At 44.7% G+C, this 23,981-nt stretch overlaps 1 protein-coding gene across 7 annotated transcripts in view; it reads right to left on the bottom strand.

Moving 5' to 3' along the window:
- GLRX3 (glutaredoxin 3) overlaps positions 1-19,335 on the bottom strand; it is a 50,615-nt gene extending 31,280 nt beyond the window's left edge. For 5 of the 7 annotated variants that reach the window (XM_063782278.1, XM_054660009.2, XM_054660011.2 and 2 more), the window contains exons 1-2: positions 19,191-19,335; positions 10,369-10,477 (exon numbers count right to left, since the gene is read on the bottom strand). In XM_063782278.1, coding sequence (XP_063638348.1) covers positions 10,369-10,477; positions 19,191-19,282 — 201 coding nt within the window. In that variant the 5' untranslated portion in view covers positions 19,283-19,335. The remainder of the gene's footprint in view (positions 1-10,368; positions 10,478-19,190) is intronic. The other 2 variants (XM_063782280.1, XM_063782279.1) reach the window with 2 other exon arrangements.
- Between the last annotated feature and the right edge of the window lie 4,646 nt (positions 19,336-23,981).

Below are 23,981 nucleotides of genomic sequence, written 5' to 3'. Positions count from 1 at the left end.
AGCTAAAGGAGCATGTTCTAACTCATTGCAAGGAAGCTAAAAACCCTGAAAGAAGTCAGACAAGTGGCTAACTAATCAATGTAGAGAAGAGCTTAAACGACCTGATGGAGCTGAAAACCACAGTATGAGAACTGCATGAAGCATACGCAAGCTTCAATAGCTGATTCGATCAAGCGGAAAAAAGGATATCAGTGATTGAAGATCAAATTAATGAAATAAAGTGAGAAGACAAGATTAGAGCAAAAAAGAGTGAAAAGAAACGAACAAAGCCTCCAAGAAATATGAGACTATGTGAAAAGACCAAATCTACGTTTGATTGGTGTACCTGAAAGTGACAGGGAGAATGGAACCAAGTTAGGAAACACTCTTCAGGATATTATCCAGGAGAACTTACCCAACCTAGCAGGGCAGGCCAACATTCAAATTCAGGAAATACACAGACCACCACAAATATACTCCTCAAGAAGAGCGACCCCAAGACATATAACTGTCAGATTCACCAAGGTTGAAATTAAGGAAAAAATGTTAAGGGCAGCCAGAGAGAAAGGTTGGGTTACCCACAAAGGGAAGGCCATCAGACTAACAGCAGATCTCTCGGCAGAAACCCTACAAGCCAGAAGAGAGTGGGGGCCAATATTCAACATTCTTAAAGAATTTTCAACCCAGAATTTCATCTCCAGCCAAACTAAGCTTCATAAGTGAAGGAGAAATAAAATCATTTAAAGACAAGAAAATGCTGAGAGATTCTGTCACCACCAGGCCTGCCTTACAAGAGCTCCTGAAGGAAGCACTAAACATGGAAAGGAACAACCAGTACCAGACACTGCAAAAACAGGCCAAATGGTGAAAGACCATTGACATTATGAAGAAACTGCATTAACGAACGGGCAAAATTACCAGTTAGCATCAAAATGACAGAATCAAATTCACACGTAACAGGCTGGGTGTGGTGGTTCATGCCTGTAATTCCAGCACTTCGGGAGGTTGAGGCAGGTGGATCATTTGAGGTCAGGAGTTTGAGACCAGCCTGGCCAACATGGTGAAACCCTGTCTCTACTAAAAATACAAAAATTAGCTGGGTATGGTGGCAGGTGCCTGTAATCCCAGCTACTCAGGAGGCTGAGGCAGGAGAATCGCTTGAACCTGGAAGGCGGAAGTTGCAGTGAGCCGATCGCATCACTGCACTCCAGCCTGGGCAATAGAGTGAGACTCCGTCTCAAAAAAAAAAAAAAAATTCACACATAACAAAATTAACCTTAAATGTAAGTGGGCTAAATGCCCCAATTAAAAGACTAAAAGACACAGCCTGGCAAATTGGACAGAGTCAAGATTCATCGGTGTGCTGTATTCAGGAGACCCATCTCATGTGCAAAGACAAACACAGGCTCAAAATAAAGGGATGGAGGAAGATCTACCAAGCAAATGGAAAGCAAAAAAAGCAGGGGTTGCAATCCTGGTCTCTGATAAAACAGACTTTAAACCAACAATAATAGACTGGATAAAGAAAATGTGGCACATATACATCATGGAATATAATGCAGCCATAAAAAAGGATGAGTTCATGTCCTTTACAAGGACATGGATGAAGCTGGAAACCAGCATTTTCAGCAAACAATCACAAGGACAGAAAACCAAACACCACATGTTCTCACTCATAAGTGGGAGCTGAACAATGAGAACACATGGACACAGGGAGGGGAACATCACACACCGGGGCCTGTTGGAGGGTGGGGGGCTGAAGGAGGGATAGCGTTAGGAGAAATACCTAATGTAAATGATGACTTGATGGGTACAGCAAACCAACATGGCACATGTATACCTATGTAATGAACCTGCACATTGTGCACATGTACCCTAGAATTTAAAGTATAATAATAATTTTTAAAAAAACTTTTGATAACTTCTTTAAAGACTTTCACCAAACTTAGCCCAGAAACAGCTAATAAAACCATGTTAATTTTGGGTTTTTTTAATTACCAAGATAGCACAGATAAAAACCTACAGTCTTTTTAAGATTTAACAATTCTACCAGAGCCGGGCACGATGGCTCATGCCTGTAATCCCAGCACTTTGGGAGGCCGAGGCAGGCAGATCACGAGGTCAGGAGTTCGAAACCAGCCTGGCCAACACGGTGAAACCCCGTCTCTACTAAAAATACAAAAATTAGCCAGGAGTGGTGGCACACACCTGTAATCCCAGCTACTCAGGAGGCTGAGGCAGGAGAATTCCTTGAACCCAGGAGGCAGAGGTTGCAGTGAGCTGAGTTCACACCATTGCACTCCAACCTGGGCGACACAGTGAGACTCTGTCTCAAAAAAAAAAAAAAAAAAAAAAAACAATTCTACCAGAATTATCTGAGACGCATTTTTAGAGTTCCTTCCTGTAGAATGAAATCCAACATATGCTCTCTTAAGATGCCAAATAAATTGGCCAACATTCTCTGCCACTGAAAAATTTTAATTCCACTAGTTAGCATGCACCTGGTTATACAGCTAGTTGGTACCCTTCAGAAGACTGCCCAACACTATCTGTTTACATACAGTAATTATACACTCAGAAATTAAACATAAACTACATTTACATTTATAATGATTGTACAGATCTTTAGAAATTCAACAGTGCAATCTGTATCTTTAAGATAGTCGCACTTTCAAAATAAGAATAAAATAAATTAAACTATAAAGATTCTTGTTTTTTAAGAAGCAAAAATACATTTAAACATGTAACTCCTCCATACCCTTGATCGTATATTTTAAATTACAATGAAAATAAAATGCAAGTACAGCAGCTACTATATAAACAAAATTAATGTCAAATGAAATACAATAGTATAAAATCTCACCAACCAGCTAGCTGGTAAGTCTGACTTTGAGAATGTTTGCACTGAAGTACATGATATGGTAAAATGAGTATACTATGGCCTAGCAGGATGGGAGTAGTAAGCTGGAAGTGGGATCGGGGAGGCTTGCATGGAAAGCAGGAGCCATTCGAACAAAGGAAAGTCATTTTTTTCTTTTTCTTTCTTTTTTTTTTTTTGAGATGGAGTCTTGCTCTGTTAGCCAGGCTGGAATGCAGTGGTGCGGTCTCAACTCACTGCAACCTCCGCCTCCTGGGTTCAAGCAATTCTCCTGCCTCAGCCTCCCGACTAGCTGGGAATAGAGGCATGTCCCACCACAGCTGGCTGATTTTTTTTGTATTTTTAGTAGAGATGGGGTTTCACCGTGTTAGCCAGGATGGTCTCGATCTCCTGACCTCGTGATCCACCCGCCTCGGCCTCCCAAAGTGCTGGGATTACAGGCGTGAGCCACCATGCCCGGCCCTATTTTTTTTTTTTTTTTACTAATGAAAACCTGATGAGGTAAAGGTCCCCATGTCAAGTATCTCACCATCTAGTCAAGGAGGCAATGAAAAAAGGAATTAAATGACAATATAGACAAAAATATAGGGCATTTCCTGATCCAAGCAACCAATGGCACAGAGACAAAAAAAAAAAAGCTACAGGAAAAAATAGCTATGATTTCATACAAAATAGTTGATTTGGATCTCAAATACAACCAGCAGCAGGCACCCAACAAAGCCTTGTGCTATTCTTCCTCTCTCCCACCCCCCTCTGCCAGATACCATAATTTGGAAGATTCTATCAAACAATTAATTAAATGACAAAGGGGTACTCCTATTTTGGGTAAAGACACAAACAAGAATCAGTATGAGAGAAGATACTGACTATGTAATTTGAAAATAAAAGGCACTAAAACATTTTAACTATTTCATTTTATTCTGAATAAACACAAGGTTTCTCTAAGACTTTTCCTGTTTTGTTTTGTTTTTTTGAGACGGAGTCTTGCTCTGTCACGCAGGCTGGAGTGCAGTGGCGCGATCTCGGCTCACTGCAACCTCCACCTCCTGGGTTGAAATGATTCTCCTGCCTCGGCCTCCCGAGTAGCTGGGATTACAGGCATGCGCCATCATGCCTGGCTAAATTTTGTATTTTTAGTGGAGACAGGGTTTCACCATGTTACTCAAGCTGGTCTTGAACTCCTTTTAGTGACAGAAATACCACATCATCTCCTCTGGGCCCTAGGAGGTGTGACAAACTCAGGATGGAGCCCAGAAGAGCCCACTAGACATGGCGGTGACTCAGGTAAATGGAACACCACTCATTATAAACACAGCACCCAAAAGGAGTACAGATGCACTTTTTAATTTTTTTTTAAAAGACAAGGTCTCACTCTGTCACCCAAGCTGGAGTATAGTGGCACAATCATAGCTCACTGCAGCCTCTAACTCCTGGACTTAAGCAATCCTCCCACCCCAGCCTCCCAAGTAGCTGGGGCAACAGGTGTACACAGCTAGTTTTTTAAATTTTTATTCTGTAGAGATGAAGTCTCCCTATGTTGCCCAGGCTGGTCTCGAACTCCTGTCCTTGAACAATCCTCCCACTCACACCTCCCAAAGTGCTGGGATTACAGGTGTGAGCCACTGTGCCCCACCCCAAATACACTTTATGACCATATCATCAATACAGAGAATGAGGGATTCAGATGCAATAAATATGAAAACCTTGTCTTTCAGCATTCAATTCCAATGGGCACAAACTAACTACTCTGACCAAAAATGGGTGACTAACTCTTCTAACTCTATTTTTACCAGCTCCTACAAAATAAGAAATTGTTGATAGTCACAAAAGTTTACAATCTGTTTAAAAATATCTAGTGTATGATCACTTATTTAATGATTTTATAAATCCCAGTCACAAAAATGAACTGATCCCTTTACTTCACAAGCCAAAAATGCCAAACCATTTCATCATTAAAAAAAAAAAAAAAAAAAAAAAGACTGAAGGGCAAAGTGGCTCACATCTATAATCTGAGCACTTTGGGAGGCCAAGGTAGGCAGACTGCTTGAGCCCATGAGTTCAAGACCAGCCTGAGCAACATGGTGAAACCGTATCGCTACAAAAAATACAAAAATTAGCTGGGCGGGGGTGTACACCTATAGTCCCAGCTATTCGGGAGGCTAAGGTGGGGAAATTGCTTGAGCCTGGGAGGTAGAGGCTGCAGTGAGCCAAGATCACTGCACTACAGCCTGGGCAATAAGAGTGAGACCTTGTCTCCAAAAAAAAGACTAAGAAATCAAATAGACACAAGATGAAGCAGAAGAACATTAGTTCATACTCTAGAACTTTCCAAAAACTCTCATTAACAAAAAGAAAGCTGTTTTAAAATGAACTACATTCCTCCTTTTTTTTGAGACATGGTATCACTCTACGTCCAGTGGGGTGACCGCCTTGAGACTTCCTGGGATCAAGGAATCCTCTGCTTTATCCTCCCAAGTAACTGGGACTACAGGTGCACACCAACATGCACAGCTAAGTTTTTTAGTTTTTCTTTTGTAGAGATGGTTTTGCTATGTGCATCAGGCTGGTTTTGAATTCCTGGCCTCAAGCAATCCTCCCACCTCAGCCTCAAGAGGTGTTGGGATTACAGGTGTGAGCCGAGGCGCCCAGCCTGCACGCCTCTCTTACTGGGAAAGAACGATGATCTCTCATTCTACTTCTCTTTTGCTTACTATTGTCCGGCAAGTGCCTTTTAATTAGCTGCCTTACAAATGCCATGGAAAGTACCTTTGCCCTTAATGATGGCTAATCAAAGAAAAACTATGTTATAGAGTGAATTTCTGGAAAGTGATGACTCCTGGAAGAATGACCAATCTTACGCTGTCATCATCCTCATGAGTGGCAGGTGCAGTCAGGCTCAGGTATCCCCCACAACCCAAAATCGCTGAGGGCTCCTCCAACCTTTGGCTCACAGAGATACTTAAGCACTTGAACAACTTAAAATCTCACTGCCAAGTCTGGTACCAATGTGAGAAGTAATTCTATAGTCACTTTAAATAAATCATTCAGATAGCAGCTAAGAACAATGTGTTACCTAAACCAGTAACATGATACACATAAAAGCAGACTTAGAACAATTACCATCATCTTGATTAATCTTATGATTGAAATGTTTAATCATTCATTTCACTTGTAATCATTATCTTTTATCACTGACCAAACATGCAGTTTTAATGCCCCCTTCTATTATTTATATTGGACATTTTAGGGTTACACTCTACAGTTACATTATACATTTCATTGGAATTTTAAATAAGTCCTTAAATTTTAAAAAGCTAATCACTATATTCACATCTGCCCTATTTGCATAAACACTAGAAGGATTCATACAAAATTAATACAAGCAGTTACTTATGTGGTGGGACACAAGGGTGACAACGGAGGAACGGGGTGAGCCTTCTCAATGGACATCTTTCTATACTGTTTGGAATTTTGAGCCAACTGAGTATAATACCTATTCAAAGTAAACTTATTTATACAGAAGCCTCCTGAAAATTTTATCACCTACTATACGAATGAATTACCCTGTCAAAATTCTGTGTTTTCAGTTTACATAGAAAGAGGCATACAGACCAATACAGTTGATGTTATTTTTAACCCCATATATGAGTATATTGGGTAACATGTACTCTGAACTCACAGATTCTTCTTTTAAAAAATAAGACTTTGGTTTTTCATTTGTTTTTTAAATCTTAAGGATTCAGGCTTGGGAATACAAGGTGCACCTCCCCTCCTGATAATTCATTTCTAAGACTCTCAACACATATTTTGGCCCTGCTGCCTAAACCAGTACTAAGTCCTGAATAATATCTTTAACGTGCTAAACCAATTGAGTTAATCCACAGTCAAAACTACAGCTTTCCTAGTACTCATCCACTCAAGAGAGACAGCAGGAATGTAGGAGTACACAAAACCAGAGTGAAAAACAAAAGAGGCAAGGAAGAGACTGACTGGCTTCCATCTTCCTCTGCATTCTGAACAGGTTAGAAAGACTTTCACCTTCTCCCGTAGGTCTGCCTTCATCTAAACCAAGATAGCAACTTCCTCTTCCCTGGTCCCTAGCAGCATTTACATACCTTTTCCTGCATTATTTTCTACAGCACACCTAGCTTTTCAATGACATAATTTGTGTTACTATTTTAAATGCCTTAAAACCACAGTTACCCACAGGGAACTAACTTGTCTGCCTGTGCTCTCCAAAACTCCAGCCCACAGCCACCTTGACATTTGGTAGTCATGCCTCACACCCGAGGATGATCAAGGAAAAGTGTACATTTGGCCGGGCATGGTGGCTCACGCCTAATCACAGTACTTTGGGAGGCCAAGGCGGGCAGATCACGAGGTCAAGAGACCAAGACTATCCTGGCTAAGATGGTGAAACCCCATCTCTACTAAAAATACAAAAAATTAGCTGGGTGTGGTGGCATGTGCCTGTAGTCCCAGCTACTCGGGAGGCTGAGGCAGGAAAATCGCTTAAACCGGGGAGGCAGAGGTTGCAGTGAGCTGGAGCTGCACTCCAGCCTGGGCGACAGAACGAGACTCTGTCTCAAAGAAAAAAAAAAAATGCAAAATTATTTTAAGATTTTTAAGAATGATGTGCAAAAATAACAGATCCCACACCAATTATACATATTTGGAATTCCATACCACTCCATCTTTATATTAGTTAATTGTGGGGAAAAGCAAGAGAGATCAGATTGTTACTGTGTCTGTGTAGAAAGAAGTAGACATAGGAGACTCCATTTTGTTCTGTACTAAGAAAAATTCTTCTGCCTTGAGATTCTGTTAATCTATAACCTTACCCCCAACCCCGTGCTCTCTGAAACGTGTGCTGTGTCAACTCAGAGTTAAATGGATTAAGGGCGGTGCAAGATGTGCTTTGTTAAACAGATGCTTGAAGGCAGCATGCTCCTTAAGAGTCATCACCACTCCCTAATCTCAAGTACCCAGGGACACAAAAACTGCGGAAGGCCGCAGGGACCTCTGCCTAGGAAAGCCAGGTATTGTCCAAGGTTTCTCCCCATGTGATAGTCTGAAATATGGCCTCGTGGGAAGGGAAAGACCTGACCGTCCCCCAGCCCGACACCCGTAAAGGGTCTGTGCTGAGGAGGATTAGTAAAAGAGGAAGGAATGCCTCTTGCAGTTGAGACAAGAGGAAGGCATCTGTCTCCTGCCTGTCCCTGGGCAATGGAATGTCTCGGTATAAAACCCGATTGTATGCTCCATCTACTGAGATAGGGAAAAACCGCCTTAGGGCCGGAAGTGGGACCTGCGGGCAGCAATACTGCTTTGTAAAGCATTGAGATGTTTATGTGTATGCATATCTAAAAGCACAGCACTTAATCCTTTACATTGTCTATGATGCAAAGACCTTTGTTCACGTGTTTGTCTGCTGACCCTCTCCCCACAATTGTCTTGTGACCCTGACACATCCCCCTCTCGGAGAAACACCCACAAATGATCAATAAATACTAAGGGAACTCAGAGGCTGGTGGGATCCTCTATAGGGGATCCTCGATATGGGGTCCTCCATATGCTGAACGCTGGTTCCCCGGGTCCCCTTATTTCTTTCTCTATACTTTGTCTCTGTGTCTTTTTCTTTCCTAAGTCTCTCGTTCCACCTTACGAGAAACACCCACAGGTGTGTAGGGGCAACCCACCCCTACATCTGGTGCCCAACGTGGAGGCTTTTCTCTAGGGTGAAGGTACGCTCGAGCGTGGTCATTGAGGACAAGTCGACGAGAGATCCCGAGTACGTCTACAGTCAGCCTTACGGTAAGCTTGTGCGCTCGGAAGAAGCTAGGGTGATAATGTGGCAAACTAAAAGTAAAATTAAAAGTAAATATGCCTCTTATCTCAGCTTTATTAAAATTCTTTTAAAAAGAGGGGGAGTTAAAGTATCTACAAAAAATCTAATCAAGCTATTTCAAATAATAGAACAATTTTGCCCATGGTTTCCAGAACAAGGAACTTTAGATCTAAAAGATTGGAAAAGAATTGGTAAGGAACTAAAACAAGCAGGTAGGAAGGGTAATATCATTCCACTTACAGTATGGAATGATTGGGCCATTATTAAAGCAGCTTTAGAACCATTTCAAACAGAAGAAGATAGCGTTTCAGTTTCTGATGCCCCTGGAAGCTGTTTAATAGATTGTAATGAAAAGACAAGGAAAAAATCCCAGAAAGAAATGGAAGGTTTACATTGCGAATATGTAGCAGAGCCGGTAATGGCTCAGTCAACGCAAAATGTTGACTATAATCAATTACAGGAGGTGATATATCCTGAAACGTTAAAATTAGAAGGAAAAGGTCCCGAATTAGTGGGGCCATCAGAGTCTAAACCACGAGGCACAAGTCCTCTTCCAGCAGGTCAGGTGCCTGTAACATTACAACCTCAAACACAGGTTAAAGAAAATAAGACCCAACCGCCAGTAGCTTATCAATACTGGCCACCGGCTAAACTTCAGTATCGGCCACCCCTAGAAAGTCAGTATGGATATCCAGGAATGCCCCCAGCACCACAGGGCAGGGCGCCATACCCTCAGCTGCCCACTAGGAGACTTAATCCTACGGCACCACCTAGTAGACAGGGTAGTGAATTACATGAAATTATTGATAAATCAAGAAAGGAAGGAGATACTGAGGCGTGGCAATTCCCAGTAACGTTAGAGCCGATGCCACCTGGAGAAGGAGCCCAAGAGGGAGAGCCTCCCATAGTTGAGGCCAGATACAAGTCTTTTTCGATAAAAATGCTAAAAGATATGAAAGAGGGAGTAAAACAGTATGGACCCAACTCCCCTTATATGAGGACATTATTAGATTCCATTGCTCATGGACATAGACTCATTCCTTATGATTGGGAGATTCTGGCAAAATCGTCTCTCTCACCCTCTCAATTTTTACAATTTAAGACTTGGTGGATTGATGGGGTACAAGAACAGGTCCGAAGAAATAGGGCTGCCAATCCTCCAGTTAACATAGATGCAGATCAACTATTAGGAACAGAACAAAATGGAGTCTCCTATGTCTACTTCTTTCTACACAGACACAGTAACAATCTGATCTCTCTTGCTTTTCCCCACAGTTAATAAAATCTAATTTTTTATTTTATTTATTTATTTATTTATTTAGAGACAGCGTCTCGCTCTGTCACCCAGGCTGGAGTACAGTGGCACAATCTCGGCTCACTGCAATCTCTGCCTCCCGGGTTCAAAAGATTCTCCTGCCTCAGCCTCCCACATAGCTGGGATTATAGGCACCCGCCACCACGCCCAGCTAATTTTTGTATTTTAGTAGAGACAGGGTTTCACTATGTTGGCCGGGCTGGTCTCAAACTCCTGAACTCAGGTGATCTGCCCGCCTCAGCCTCCCAAAGTGCTGGGATTACAGGTGTGAGCTACCGCACCCAGCCCTAATCTAACCCATAAATCAGAATTAAATTCACAAAAGACATGACATTGAAATATAAATACCTTCACAAATGAAACTTGAGGGAGTTCTTTAGCTAACTCTGCCATAACTTCGTTCATCTGTGCACACTGTGGAGCCCATGGTGCCCAGAAATGGACCACAAGAAGGGACCTGTAAATCAATTAAATGCATTTATTTAAAATTATACCAATTTTGGAAATAAACAAATACTGATATAAATTACCAAAAAGAAAAAAAAGAAAGCTTTAAAAGAACCATCTGAAGTTTTTCATATTGCTAGAATTTTGTTGTATACAACACTGGAACATAAAAGCACTCTGCAAGGTCTTGAGACTCTTTCAGATAAATTTTCAAGTCAATCATATTTCAAGTGAAGCCCATTTGAAGTAGATCCGAATATTCATCCACCTCAATTAAAAGTCATGTAAATCACTGTTGGTGGGAGTGTAAATTAGTTCAACCATTGTGGAAGACAGTGTGGCAATTCCTCAAGGATCTAGAACCAGAAATACCATTTGACCCAGCAATCCCATTACTGGGTATATACCCAAAAGATTATAAATCATTCTACTATAAAGACACATGCACACATTATGTTATTGCAGCACTATTTACAATATCAAAGACTTGGAACCAACCCAAATGCCTGTCAATGACAGACTGGATAAAGGAAATGTGGCACATATATACCATGGAATACTATGCAGTCATAAAAAGGAATGAGTTCATGTCCTTTGCAGGGACATGGATGAAGCTGGAAGCCACCATTCTCAGTAAACTAACACAGGAACAGAAAAACAAACACTGCATGTTCTCATTCATAAGTGGGAGGTGAACAATGAAACCACATGGACACAGGGAGGGGAACATCACATACCAGGGCCTGTCAGGGGGTGGGCGGCAAGGGGAGAGAAAGCATTAGGACAAATACCTAATGCATGCAGGGCTTAAAACCTAGATGATGGGTTGATAGGTGCAGCAAACCACCATGGCACATGCATACCCCTATGTAAGAAACCTGCACGTTCTGCATATGTATCCCAGAACTTAAAGTAAACGAAAAAAAAAAAAAAAAGCCAGGCAAATCAACCATATTTTCAGACCCCTGGGCAAAGTGGAAACTGAATTTCTGTATTAATGGCACAATGTTTGTGAAAAATGGTTGTAGACACATTACTAATAATATCATTATTTACTTTTTAAATGTGGTATAGTGATGGAGAGACATAACCGTGACCATAGAAACAGCAGTAAGTGTTGAAAATGAAGGCATGCCAGTGCAAAACGAGGAAAAGAATAGAACTGCTTTTCACAAAGACATTCTTTTATACTTTTTAATATTATGCTACAAAAGATTTTTCTAGACCCAGAGCAGTGGCTCACACCTGTAATCCCAGCACTTTGGGAGGCCGAGGCAGGCAGATCACTTGAGGTCGGCAGTTCGAGACCAGCCTGGCTAACATGGTGAAACCCCATCTCTACTAAAAGTACAAAAAATTAGCCGGGTGTGTTGGTGCATGCCTGTAATCCCAGCTACTCAGGAGGCTGAGGCAGAAGAATTGTTTGAACCCAGAAGGCAGAGGTTACAGTGAGCTGAGATCACACCACTGCACTGCAGCCTGGACGGCAGAGCAAGACTCTGCCTCAAAAAAAAAAAAAAGATTTTTCTAGGCCAGGCAAGGTAGCTCATGCCTGTACTCAGCATTTTGGCAGACTAAGGTGGAAGGATTACTTGAGCCCAGGGGGTCGAGGCTGTAGTGAGCCATGATCATACCACTATACTCCAGTGTGGGCAACAGAGCAAGACCCATTTAAAAAAAAAAAAAAAAAATTCTAAACATTTGTAGTATGAACACACAGAATATATTAATAACTCAGTATCTATTTTAGTTAGTTTTCATACAAAATTATCTTGGCAAAGCTATCTATGGTCATATCCAACTAAAAAATCCTTCAGTTTTATGGAATTCTGTTCAAATATAATACCACCTCCCAAAAAAATCTGAAAAATCACGAACAGAAATATGTTCCATGGCAAAAAGAACCAAGGACAACTAACCTATGGGTAAGGAAAGGAATAACAAACTGTAAAAACTGGTCAAATAATACCAGCGAGAAGAGAATAAGCCTACAATAAAGTGTCAGGAAAGGAGAAGCAAAGAGCAGCATGAGGATTTCGAAGGTAGAAGGGGCAGGATTTGGTGATAAGGCAGTCTACAGCTGGCTCCAAGTTCTGGCTTAGAGACTGATGGCTAGTGGTGGCACTATGCCTCAAATCATAGTGCAGAAGCTGCCAACCTGAGAAAAGGAAGTTTAATGGGTTGTTAGTATGATGTCTAGAGCTCAGGGAAGAAGTCTGCACTTGATATACAGATTTGGGAATCAAGAAAGGAACAGTGCCAGCACCACACCGCAAAGGGTTACAGAGGGACACAGAGGAGACCCGAGGTCAGCGCCTCAGGGGGCTTATCAACATTAAGTTAGGACAGATGGAGGAGAAGGAACTTATGTAGTATAGCAGAGAAGGGGTCCTAGGCGGTACTGGAAGATTAAGGGGTCCTAGGCGGTACTGGAAGATTAAAGGGTCACATAGAAGCCAAGAGAAGAGTGTCAAGAGGGAGTGACAATCATCCAATGCAGCAGGAAAGGGCAACTAACAGAGAGAGTACCTTCAATGGAATAGCAGAAGCACAGGTCAGACTGCAGTCCACTGAGGACTGAAGTGAAGATGAGGAAGCAGAGATGTACTCTAAGAGATCTGTACAGGCAGAGGAAAAGACAAAATCAAGGGATGGGCCTTTTTAATACAAGAAAATCCTTATATGTTTATTTTACTAGGGGATAGTGCAAATGGAGAGGGAAGGGCCGTAGACACAAGACAGCTGAGGATGCAAGGACTCCGAAGAGGCAGGAGAGGGGAAATCCAGAGCAGAGAAGAGCTTACCTTGAAGAAGAAGAAGGCAGTCTCCTCTGAGTCAGGAGCCAAGGAATTAAGAATGGGTAAGGCTACAAATAAATGGTAAGTGTTGGGAGAGGTGAGAGTGGAAGGAGGGCTTGGGGAGATGCTACCTGAAATCCTGTTTTCTCTCAGGTGGGAAGCAAGGTCATTTATCAAAGCATAGGAAAACAGAGGGCAAGACCACTGGTAGGACTGATGAAGGGAGAGTGTCCACAGGCACACAAGGAAAGCAGGAAGCTCCAAATGAAGACCCACCTAAGGCAGGGAAGGACACATTGTAGGAGCCCCTAGTCACCGGGTGTTAATTTGCATCCAGCACAACTCAGCAGCTTCAATGGTTGAGTAGGTGGGGCCTCAGGTCCACGGCAGAGACTGTGCTGTTTCAATCAAGCACTGTTTCATCTTCCTCCTGTGCATTCAGCTAGATTACGTTTTTCAGTCTTCCTTGCAGTTGTCTGGAGCCCTGGAACTGAATTCTGGCCCTAAAACTAGAACACAGGCCTGACCCCTCAAAACCCTCCCTCAGGAGCCTCTGCCCACCATAGCCTCCAGCAATGAAGAGGATCCAGGGAAGCTTTTTTGTCCATTGCCTAAGGATGGCAAGAACAAAACAGAGGTTCACAGAGGCCTCATGCAAGAATGCTCACAGCAGCCCTATACATAATAAATCAAAACTGGAAATTAGCCAAATGTCCGCCAACAGGAGAAAGTGATAGACATTCATACAACAGAATGTAACTTAGCAGTAAAAAGGAACCAACTACAGACATAAGCAATGACACAAATGAAGCTTGAAAATATGTGAGCAAAAGATGCCACAGACAAAGAACTGTATGATTCTACTCACACAAAGTCCAAGAGCAGGGAAAACTCATCTACAGTGACAGTAAGAAATCAGTAGTTGGGCTAAAGGGGATGGAAAACTTCCTGGGTTCTATATTCTTCCTGTGAATGGTGGTTATCAGTGTGTATACAATTGTGAAAATTCACCACATCTGATGATTAAGATCTGTGCATTGTTACTGTATGTAATACAATTTCTTTTTAAAGCTGGGATACCATTTTCCACCAAATTGACCAAAAAAAAAATTTTTTTTTTTCTTTTTTTGAGACAGGGTCTTACTCTAATGCCCAGTCTGGAGTGCAAGGCAAGTGCAGCCTCGACTTCCTGGGCTCAGGTGATCCTCCCACCTCAGCCTCCCAGACTACAGGCATATTTTGTTCTTTGTAAAGTTGGGCTTTGGCCAATGCCCAGGCTGGTCTCAAACTCCTGGGTTCAAGCAATCAATCTGCCTGCATTCGCCTCTCAAAGTGCTGGGATTACAGTCATGAGCCACCGTGCCCAGCCAACAAAAGGACTGTTTAAATCATAATATTCAATGATAAAAAGGATGACGAGAAGTACTTTCATGTCCTGCTGGTGAAAATTAAATTGGGACCTTTCAGAAATTTCTTACACATAAGTATCAATCCTAAGGAAGTAATTAAGAGACAAAGATTTTCTGTACATGGATATTTTCCCACTACTTTACGTAGCAAATCAGAAAAATTTCTGATGCTCAATAATAGTTTTTAAATGGTCATAAGAAAACATAAAGCCATTACAAATCAAATTTTCAAAGAACTTTCAACGCCACAGGAAAATACTAATATAACTACATTTTTCAAAAATTAAAGTAGGTTACCAAACTTTATAACAGTAGGAGCCCAAATAAGTAAAAAAGAAAAGAAGAAAGTATGCCATAGAAACTGAATTCATTTCAGTTTCATTATTACTAACATGGCTTTGAAGAGTAATTTAACTTCCACATCTGTAAAATAGCAATAACCAACACTCTGGGATGTTGAGAAGATGAAACAAAAATATAAAACATTTGAAAACATTAAAACATGATATTGTAACATTAAAACATGATATTGTTAGTTGAAATTATCCACAATATTCTCCTATTTAATGCTTACCTTCCATTTCTCAATTAAGCACATAATGTCCAATATTATAAGGACATACTATATCTGAAACAAATATAAACATTATCCCCTTTTGGATTACATGTTACAGTATTCTTTCCATCTTAATGGATAGCCCCATATGCCTGGAGCATTGTTGGAGAAAAACCATCAGACAAAAACCACATTCAAATCCTGACTAATGTAACTTTAGACAATGTAATAAACTTCAGCTCTTCATCAGCAAATAGTTGTTTTTCAATTATTATAGTATTCTGCTACTACATTCATCTGCAGATAATACCAGCTACTGCTTATTAAACATCATATACTAAACCTGCTTACTCTGCAAATGGATATTAATAACCCCATTGTACAAACCAGCTGAGATTTCAGCAACTTATGTAAATATCTGATTCAACTACTTAAAAGAAAAAAATTTCAATTCATGTCAAATTTTAAAATTGGAGAAGCGATGATTTGGAAAGTAGATTTAAAATTATTACATCAACACAAGTACTAAAATTCGGGCACTTTTTGTTTTTTGAGACAGGGTCTCACTCTGTCACCCAGGCTGGAGTACAGTGGCAGGATCATAGCTCACCGCAGCTTGGAACTCCTGGGCTCAAACAATCCTCCCACCTCAGCCTCCTGAGTAGCTGGGGACTACAGGCATGCATCACCATGCCTGGCTACTTTTTTTATTTTTTGTAGAGATGGGTTCTATGTTGTTCAAGCTACTCTCAAACTCCTGGCCTCAAGCCATCCTCCCAAAGTGCTGGGTTTGCTGGTGTAAGCCACCATAATATTCTTTTTTTTTTTTTTTTTTTTGAGATGGAGTCTCGGTCTGTCGTCCAGGCTGGAGTGCAGTGGCACGATCTTGGCTCACTGCAAGCTCCGCCTCCCAGGTTCACGCCATTCGCCTACCTCAGCTTCCCGAGTAACTGGGACTACAGGCACCTGCCACCATGCCTGGCTAATTTTTTGTATTTTCTTTAGTAAAGACGGGGTTTCACCGTGTTAGCCAGGATGGTCTCGATCTCCTGACCTCGTGATCCACCCACCTCGGCCTCCCAAAGTGTCAGGATTACAGGCGTGAGCCACCGCGCCCGGCCTACTATTCTTAAATGTCTCCATCTTCACCAAAAAAGCTGCAGAAATTTGCTCCTTCCCCAGATGCCACACATCATTTATCATGTGTCCGTTTAAACTAGTCACTAAGGAAAGTGTACATTGTTTCCTGGGTCATTTCAAGTACAGGCCAGTGGCAAGGATACATCCAAATGGTACTTACATTTAAACTTTTATCCATTTTGGCAGGGCGCAGTGGCTCATGCCTGTAATCCCAGCACGCTGGGAAGCGGGCCCATCACCTAAGGTCAGGAGTTCAAGACCAGCCTGGCCAACATGGTGAAACCCATCTCTACTAAAAATGCAAAAATTAGCCAGGCGTGGTGGTGGGCACCTGTAATCCCACCTACTCAGAAGGCTGAGGCAGGAGAATCATTTGAACCCGTGAGGCGGAGGTTGCAGTGAGCCAAGATTGTGTCACTGCACTCCACTCCAGCCTGGGCAACAGAGAGAGACTCTGTCTCCCCCCCCCCAAAAAAAAAAAAAAAACACTTATTCATTTTGATAGTTTAAGGACTTTTTAAAACATGAAGCATTTAAAACAAACATGTAAAACAGACAAAACAGTCTTTTCAGGTGATGGTAAATTCAAAACGTTTACTTAGGGCAGGTCCACACAAGACCTGCTCATTTCAAAAGGCCACTTCTGGTGACTCCTGTGATTGTGCTGATCTGTACTGGATGAGTCAGAGCCCAGCTTCCATCAGTGAGTAAATGTCACATGTCCCTCCCCAACCCCCGCTTTTTTCCGTAACAATTTCCCAGGTAAACCTGAAATGCCTAAAGAGCTGTTTAAATAACACTTTAATTTCATCACCCCCATAAAGCATTTCTAACCATTAGTCAGTAACTCGCACCCCTCCCCATTTCCAAAGGCAACACCCCATCTCACCTGCACTCTCCATTGCAAAATCAGAGTACTACTTGCCTCTAATTCAAATTCAGTCAGCAAAATTTCACTCAATTTAGATCAACAGGGCAGGTCACGGGGGCTCAAGCCTGTAATCCCGATACTTTACAAGGCCGAGGCAGGCGAATCACTTGAGCTCAGGAGTTCCAGAGACCAGCCTGGGCAACATGAGGAAACCCTGCCTCTACGAAAAATACACAAATTAGCCCAGCGTGGTGGACCGCACGTGTAGTCCCAGATACTCAGGAGGCTGAGGTGGGAGGATCGCTTGAACCCAGGAGGTAGAGGCTGCAGTGAGCCGAGATCACGCCACTGCACTCAGCCTGGGCAACAGAGCAACAGCCTGTCTCGAAAACAAACAAAACAAAATTTAGATCAATAAGCATTTCTGGCCAGACGTGGTAGCTCACACCTGTAATCCCAACCCTTTGGGAGGCTGAGGAGGGCAGATCGCTCGAGTCCAGAAGGTCGAGACGAGGCTGGGCAACATGGCGAGACCTCGTCTCTATAAAAAAAAATAAAAATTAGACGGGCGTGGTGGTGAGCACCTGTGGTCCCAGCTACTCGGGAGGATGAGGTGGGTCGATCACTTGAGCCTGGGAGGCGGAGGCTGCAGGGAGCCGTGATCGCTCCACTACACTGCAGCCTGGGTGACAGAGCCAGACCCTGTCTCAAAAACAAAACAAAACAAAGCTTTTTGCCTGTGAATTCCATGAACCATTCTACTTCCTACTGAAATACTAAGGGCCAACATCTACTGAGTGCTTCCTGCATACTAGGCATTGTATTATTTGTATTTTACATACGTCATCTCATTTAACCCTCACAACAACCCTGAGGTACTAACAGGTGCTAATCTATGTCACCGTTGGGAAACTGAGGCTTGGGCATGAAACGTGCCCAGGGGTTACATGGCTACTGAGTGGCTGCGGTGGGACTGGATCCCAGGCAATCCGACATAAGAGTTCCCATAACAACCGCTAATAATACAACTAAGAGAACAACTCAGTCCTTGGAGTAGTCTACAATGTGAGGTGGTATTATCACGGAGAGTCCACGTGCAGACTTTTCCCTGCAGGCACGCACGCTAGTAAGCATTTACTCGTAAGCATGCTTGCAGTTCAGAGCTTCTAGTCCACCCAGAAAACGTTTTCTATGCATTCCTATGGATCTCCTTTTGTAGTCTTCCCAGGGATTGAAGACCTGGACACCGGCGCCAAATCTGAACAGACTCTCACTGCACCAGTTCATGGAAGAGGAAATCTCTGTCTCCGGCAACAGGTTAAGTCTGAAGACTGAGGCTACCTGCTGTCCAACAAACTTTAAAGGCTGACTTCAAAAGGCAGCCAGGCCTAGCTAATGCAACGGGGCCTTCCCTAGCCGCTCTTCCTGCGACAGGGGCGTTCCTGAAGGGAGGCTGAAGAGCAATGGGCCGACGCCGAGCCTGCCGCTCCCTCCCGGCGGGCACAGGAAAGGTGGAGCCCGCAGCCGTGGGTCCCGCTCCGTGGCGCGGAGGGCCGGGGTCTCGGCGCCGCCTCGTCCCCCGCCCCGCCACTGCGGCACGGCTGAGTCACTACCGCCTCCGTCCCGCGGCGGGGCCGCCCAGGCCAGAGGCCGGGAAGGTCGCGTCCCCCGGGCTTGGACAGCCGTCGGGGTCGGAGCCAGGGCTGGGGCCGGGGCTTCCAGGCGAGCCTCGCGCCCTGCTCGCTGTTCCGGGGCGGGGAACCCGCGGCTCGGGCCACTCACGCGGAGGCTCGGGGGAGTCTACGGGTGGCGCCGGGCCCGGTCCCCCGAGGCCGAAGGGAGCCGGGCACCAAGAAGCCAGGCTGGGCCACCCGCCGCCCCACACCGGCCCGGTCTCGCGGCCGCTCCCGCTCCGGCTCCTCACTCCTACCGCTCGCCGCCCCGCTTACTTGGCTTTGAGGCGCAGCAGCTCCTCAAACTGCCCGGCTGAGCCGACCTCCTCCACGGCCACTACAGCTGCCTCAGCCGCCCCCGCCGCCATGCTGCCGCCGCCAGACAGAAGCAATCCAGTGCCGGCGGCCGGATGTGGGCGGGGCCGCGGGGAGCTGAGCGGCTGCGCGAGGGAAAGCCCCGCCCCTGCCTGCGCTGAGGCTGCGGAGCCTGAGAAATCCCAGAAGGGCCCTCGGCGGCGGGCTCTGGATCCCGCTGGGGGGCTCTGACCCTGCCAAGTCTGGGCACTCCGCTGCGGGCCTCCTGGCTCCTGGGGTTCATGGCTGTTATGGTTCCTGGCTGTCGGGGCTCCTGGCTTTCGGGGCTCCCTGGCTGAAGGGGCTCCTGGCTGTAGGGGCTCCTGGCTATGGAGGTTCCCGGTTATAAGGGCTTCTGGATGTAGTGGATTCTGGCCGTCAGGTCCCTGGCTGTCGGGGCTCCTGGCCGTAATGGCTCCTGGCTGTCGGGATCCCTGGGTGTCGGGGTTCCTGGCTGTAGGGGCTCCTGGGTGTTAGGGTTCCTGGCTATAGTAGGGGCTCCTGGGTGTCGGGGTTCCTTGCTGTCAGGGCCCCTGGTGGTAGAGGCTTCTGGCTCTTGGGGTTCCTGGGTGCCAGGGCTCCTGGGTGTCAGGGTTCCTGGCTGTCAGGACACCTGACTCCTGAGGCTTCTGGCTTTTGGGGCTCCAGACCTTCCTTGCACTTCCTGTGTCTCCTGGGTCTGTAATAGAAGGGGCCGGTGGAGGGGTGGGGGTGAGACATGTGAGTGAAAGTGAAGTCAGATGTGTACATTTAGGAAGCTGAAATTATCAAAAATGAAATTGCATAAAGGTGAGGAAGAACTGGGAGGTCTGGGAATAGAAGTGGTAGATCTTGAACTTCAACACAGACAGGGTGCTTCCAATTCAGTCCTGGGACCTGAACCCGGAGCCCACAGCATGTCCCTCCTCCCCTGGCCCTCCGCGCGTGCCACCACTCATTGCAGCCCCACAGAGCCATCACCCATTGTAACCTCAGAACAGAAGGGGCTGGGTGGGTCCACAGATCCCTGCACTCCTCCCGTCTTGCCTCCTTGGATGATCCCTGGCTTGTCTTTCTCCCTTGGGAATCCCCCTGATGTTGGCTCTCCATGTGGTGTACTCTGTACCCCACGCCCCATGCTTCCCACACACCTTCTGGCCTGAGTAATCTCCATGCCCCCAGTGACATCAACCTCCAGGGAAACCTCAATAGCAAGCCCAGAACCCTCCCCTGCATCCCAGAGCCTAGCATCCACTAACTTTGAGGAGGGGCCATCTTTTATTGGATATCCCCAAACCACACTGGGCCTTCCCTCCAAAGTGCCTCTCCTCTTGGTTCCCATCTCAGGGAACACCATCGCTCCCACCCAGACACTTGGGGCTCCTTCTGACTGGTCCCCCTGCTGTCCCTGGGCTTTGAGGCCAAGCCCCCACAGAGCCTTCCCTACTAGCCAGGTGTTCCCCAGGCCTCCTTTGCTTGCTTCTACCGTGGCCTGTCTCATGTTGTAGAACTGTGCTTGTCCTCCATTGGCCTGTGTTCTTAAAGGGCAGGAGCTGGTCTGTGTCTCAGTGCCTGGATCAGAGTCAGACACATAGGAGGTACTCAGTCAATGCTAACAGCTGCCAGACGACTGGGCTCACTGGATTGCAAAGACTTCGTACGAGAAAAGTAGCATATCATTCATACTTTTTATATTGATTACATGTTGAAATGAGGATATTTGGATATATTCGGTTTTCTGAAATATATTATTTAAATTGGCCTCTTTTACCTTTGGCTCCTGAGAAGTGTCTAATTTCATGGGCAACTTTCATTCATGGCCCTTGAATTTTCTTGGGCAGCACTACTGTGGTGATTAAAAGCCTTTTGGAGCCTGTCACATGTATACCTCACCTGGAGAAATACATGGTATTGAACACGGTAAATTGTGTTATTTAAAATGCAACAGGAGAATGATGAGGAACCATTTTGTATCTTGCCTGTGGTGGTGGGAACACAAACTAAACATGATAAAATTGTATAGAACTTGGCTGGGTGCTCTGACTCACACCTGTAATCCCAACAATTTGGAAACCCCAGGCAGGAGGATCACTTGAGCCGAGGAGTTGGAGACCAGCGGGGCAACATAGGAAGACCCGGTCTCCACACACACAAAAAAATATATACATATATATGAGTCAGGCATGGTGGCTTACACTTGTGGGCCCAGGTAGGTGAGAGGCTGAGGTGAGAAGATCACTTGAGCCTGGGAGTTGGAGGCTGCAGTGAGCCATGATCCTGCCACTGCTACTGCCCACTAACCTGGGCGACAGAGCAAGACCCTGTCTCAAAAACAAAAACAAACGACGCACACACACACACACGCATGCACGCGCGCACGAGTACAAGTAAAACTGGGAAAATCTGAAAAAGATCAGTCGATTGTTTATAAATATCAACATTACAGTTTTGCAAGGTGTTGTCATCGGAAGAAAGTGTACACAGGATCTGTATTATTTCTCACAACTGCATGTGAATCTACAGTTGTTTTAAACTAAAAAGTTTAGTTAAAAACCATGTAAATAAGACTTTAAAGTTTACTATGAAAAGAATGCAATAGGAGGGAAAAAAGACACCATGTCAAAAAAAAAAAAAAGATACCATGTCATAAAACAAGATACACATTCTGGTTATCACTTTTTTTCTTTTCTTTTCTTTGAGATGGAGTTTTGCTCCTGTTGGCCAGGCTGGAGTGCAATGGCGTGATGTCGGCTCACCGCAACCTCCGCCTCCCGGGTTCAAGCGATTCTCCTGCCTCAGCCTCCCAAGTAGCTGGGATTACAGGTGTGTGCCACCACGCCCGCCTAATTTTGTATTTTTAGTAGAGACGGGGTTTCTCCATGTTGGTCAGGCTGGTCTCGAACTCCTGACCTCAGGTGATCCGCCCGCGTCGGCTTCCCAAAGTGCTGGGATTGCAGGTGTGAGCCACTGCGCCCGGCCTGTGATTATCATTTTTAAGTAGAATTGAATGTAAATAAAACATATAACTATATCAGTGAATGGCTCATAGAAAAGGGTCTCCAGAAGGATGCTCCCCAAATTATTATCAGAGCTTGCCTCCAGAGAGCAGAAACAGAGGAGAGCTAAAGGGAGGCCCTTAACTTTGACTTACACACTTCTTTGTGTCATTTGCTTGTTTTCTAATAGCATAGACTGCTTTTGACATTTAAAAAATAATGAAATTGTATTGCACAGAGGAAATGTGCTATAGCGAATCCTTTTCAAAAAAAAAGCAGTAATCACCCCTCAAATGTGGCTGTTTTATAAATGCTGATTTTTCTTTTATTTTTTATTTTTATTTTTTATTTTTTGAGACGGAGTCTTGCTCTGTCACCCAGACTGGAGTGCAGTAGCGCGATCTGAGCTCACTGCAAGCTCCGCCTCCCGGGTTCATGCCATTCTCCTGCCTCAGCCTCCTGAGTAGCTGGGACTACAGGTGCCTGCCACTACACTTGGTTAACTTTTTATATTTTTAGTAGAGATGGGGTTTCACCTGTGTTAGCCAGGACGATCTCGATCTGACCTCGTGATCCGCCCGCCTCGGCCTCCCAAAGTGCTGGGATTACAGGCGTGAGCCACCGCGCCCGGCCCGCTGATTTTTCTTTTAAATGGAATTTGCTGAAAGTGGCACAAACCAGTTGCAGAGCAGACTCTTTAAAAAAAATGCTATGAAAACTCCTGGATAACACTTCCATTTCTGCCCTTTTTGTAGTTTATTATTGTAGGGGCCACAGGAAAGCTTCTCCTTAGCCCTCTGATGGTTTGCTGAAAATCACTGACAAAAGGCAGATTAATAGGAGAAAAGATATGCAAATTTATTTGATCACAGTTTCACGTGACACGTGAAGACTCAAAGATACAGGGAAAACTGTCCATTTGTATGCTTAGGTTCAACGAAGTATGGACAGTTATGTAGAAATACGATTGGACAAAATGGGTATGCTCTTATGCTAGCAGAACTCACTGGGGGCTTTGCAGATGCTGATGCCCCCCAGAACCCCCTGCTACCAGCCATGGTCAATCCCACCATGTTCTTCAACATGGCCGTCGATGGCAAGCCCTGGGGCCATCAAACAGCCCTTCAAGCTCTTTGCAGACAAGATTCCAAAGACAGCAGAACACTTGCGTGCTCTGAGCACTGGAGGGAAAGGATTTTGTCATGAGGGTTCCTGCTTTCACAGAATTATTCCAGGGCTTAAGTGTTAGGGTGGTGGCTTCACACGCCGTAATGGCGCTGGTGGCAAGTCCATCTACAGGGAGAAATTTGATGATGAAAACTGTAGCCTGAAGCATACAGGTCCCGGCATGTTGTCCAAGGCAAATGCTGGACCAACACGTACGGTTCCCAGTTTGGCATCTGCACTGCCAAGACTCAGTGGTTGCATGGCTAGCATGTGGTCTTTGGCAAGATGAAAGAAGGCATGAGGGTCCAGAAATGGCAAGACCAGCAAGAAGGTCACCATTGCTGACTGTGGACAACTCTAATAAATGTGACTTTGTGTTTTGTCTTTGAAAAGAACTGACTGGGAGAACCCAGCAAGGCTGGTCTGGTGTTCAGATTCTTCCTGGCCTCTGTGCAGCCTCCTTCCTTCTGGGTAAAGGAGCAAGACCCTCTGTGGAATGAGGTCTTATGAACTACACTCAAGCAAGGTAGGTGAGAACATTTCTTTTTGGCCAGTTTGTTTGCTTATTTTT

The sequence above is a fragment of the Pan troglodytes genome, chromosome 8 (genome assembly GCF_028858775.2).
Source record: "Pan troglodytes isolate AG18354 chromosome 8, NHGRI_mPanTro3-v2.0_pri, whole genome shotgun sequence".
Lineage (NCBI taxonomy): Eukaryota > Metazoa > Chordata > Mammalia > Primates > Hominidae > Pan > Pan troglodytes.
The sequence above is the reverse complement of the archived record's forward strand: the minus strand, read 5'-3'. Positions and strand labels throughout refer to the sequence as shown.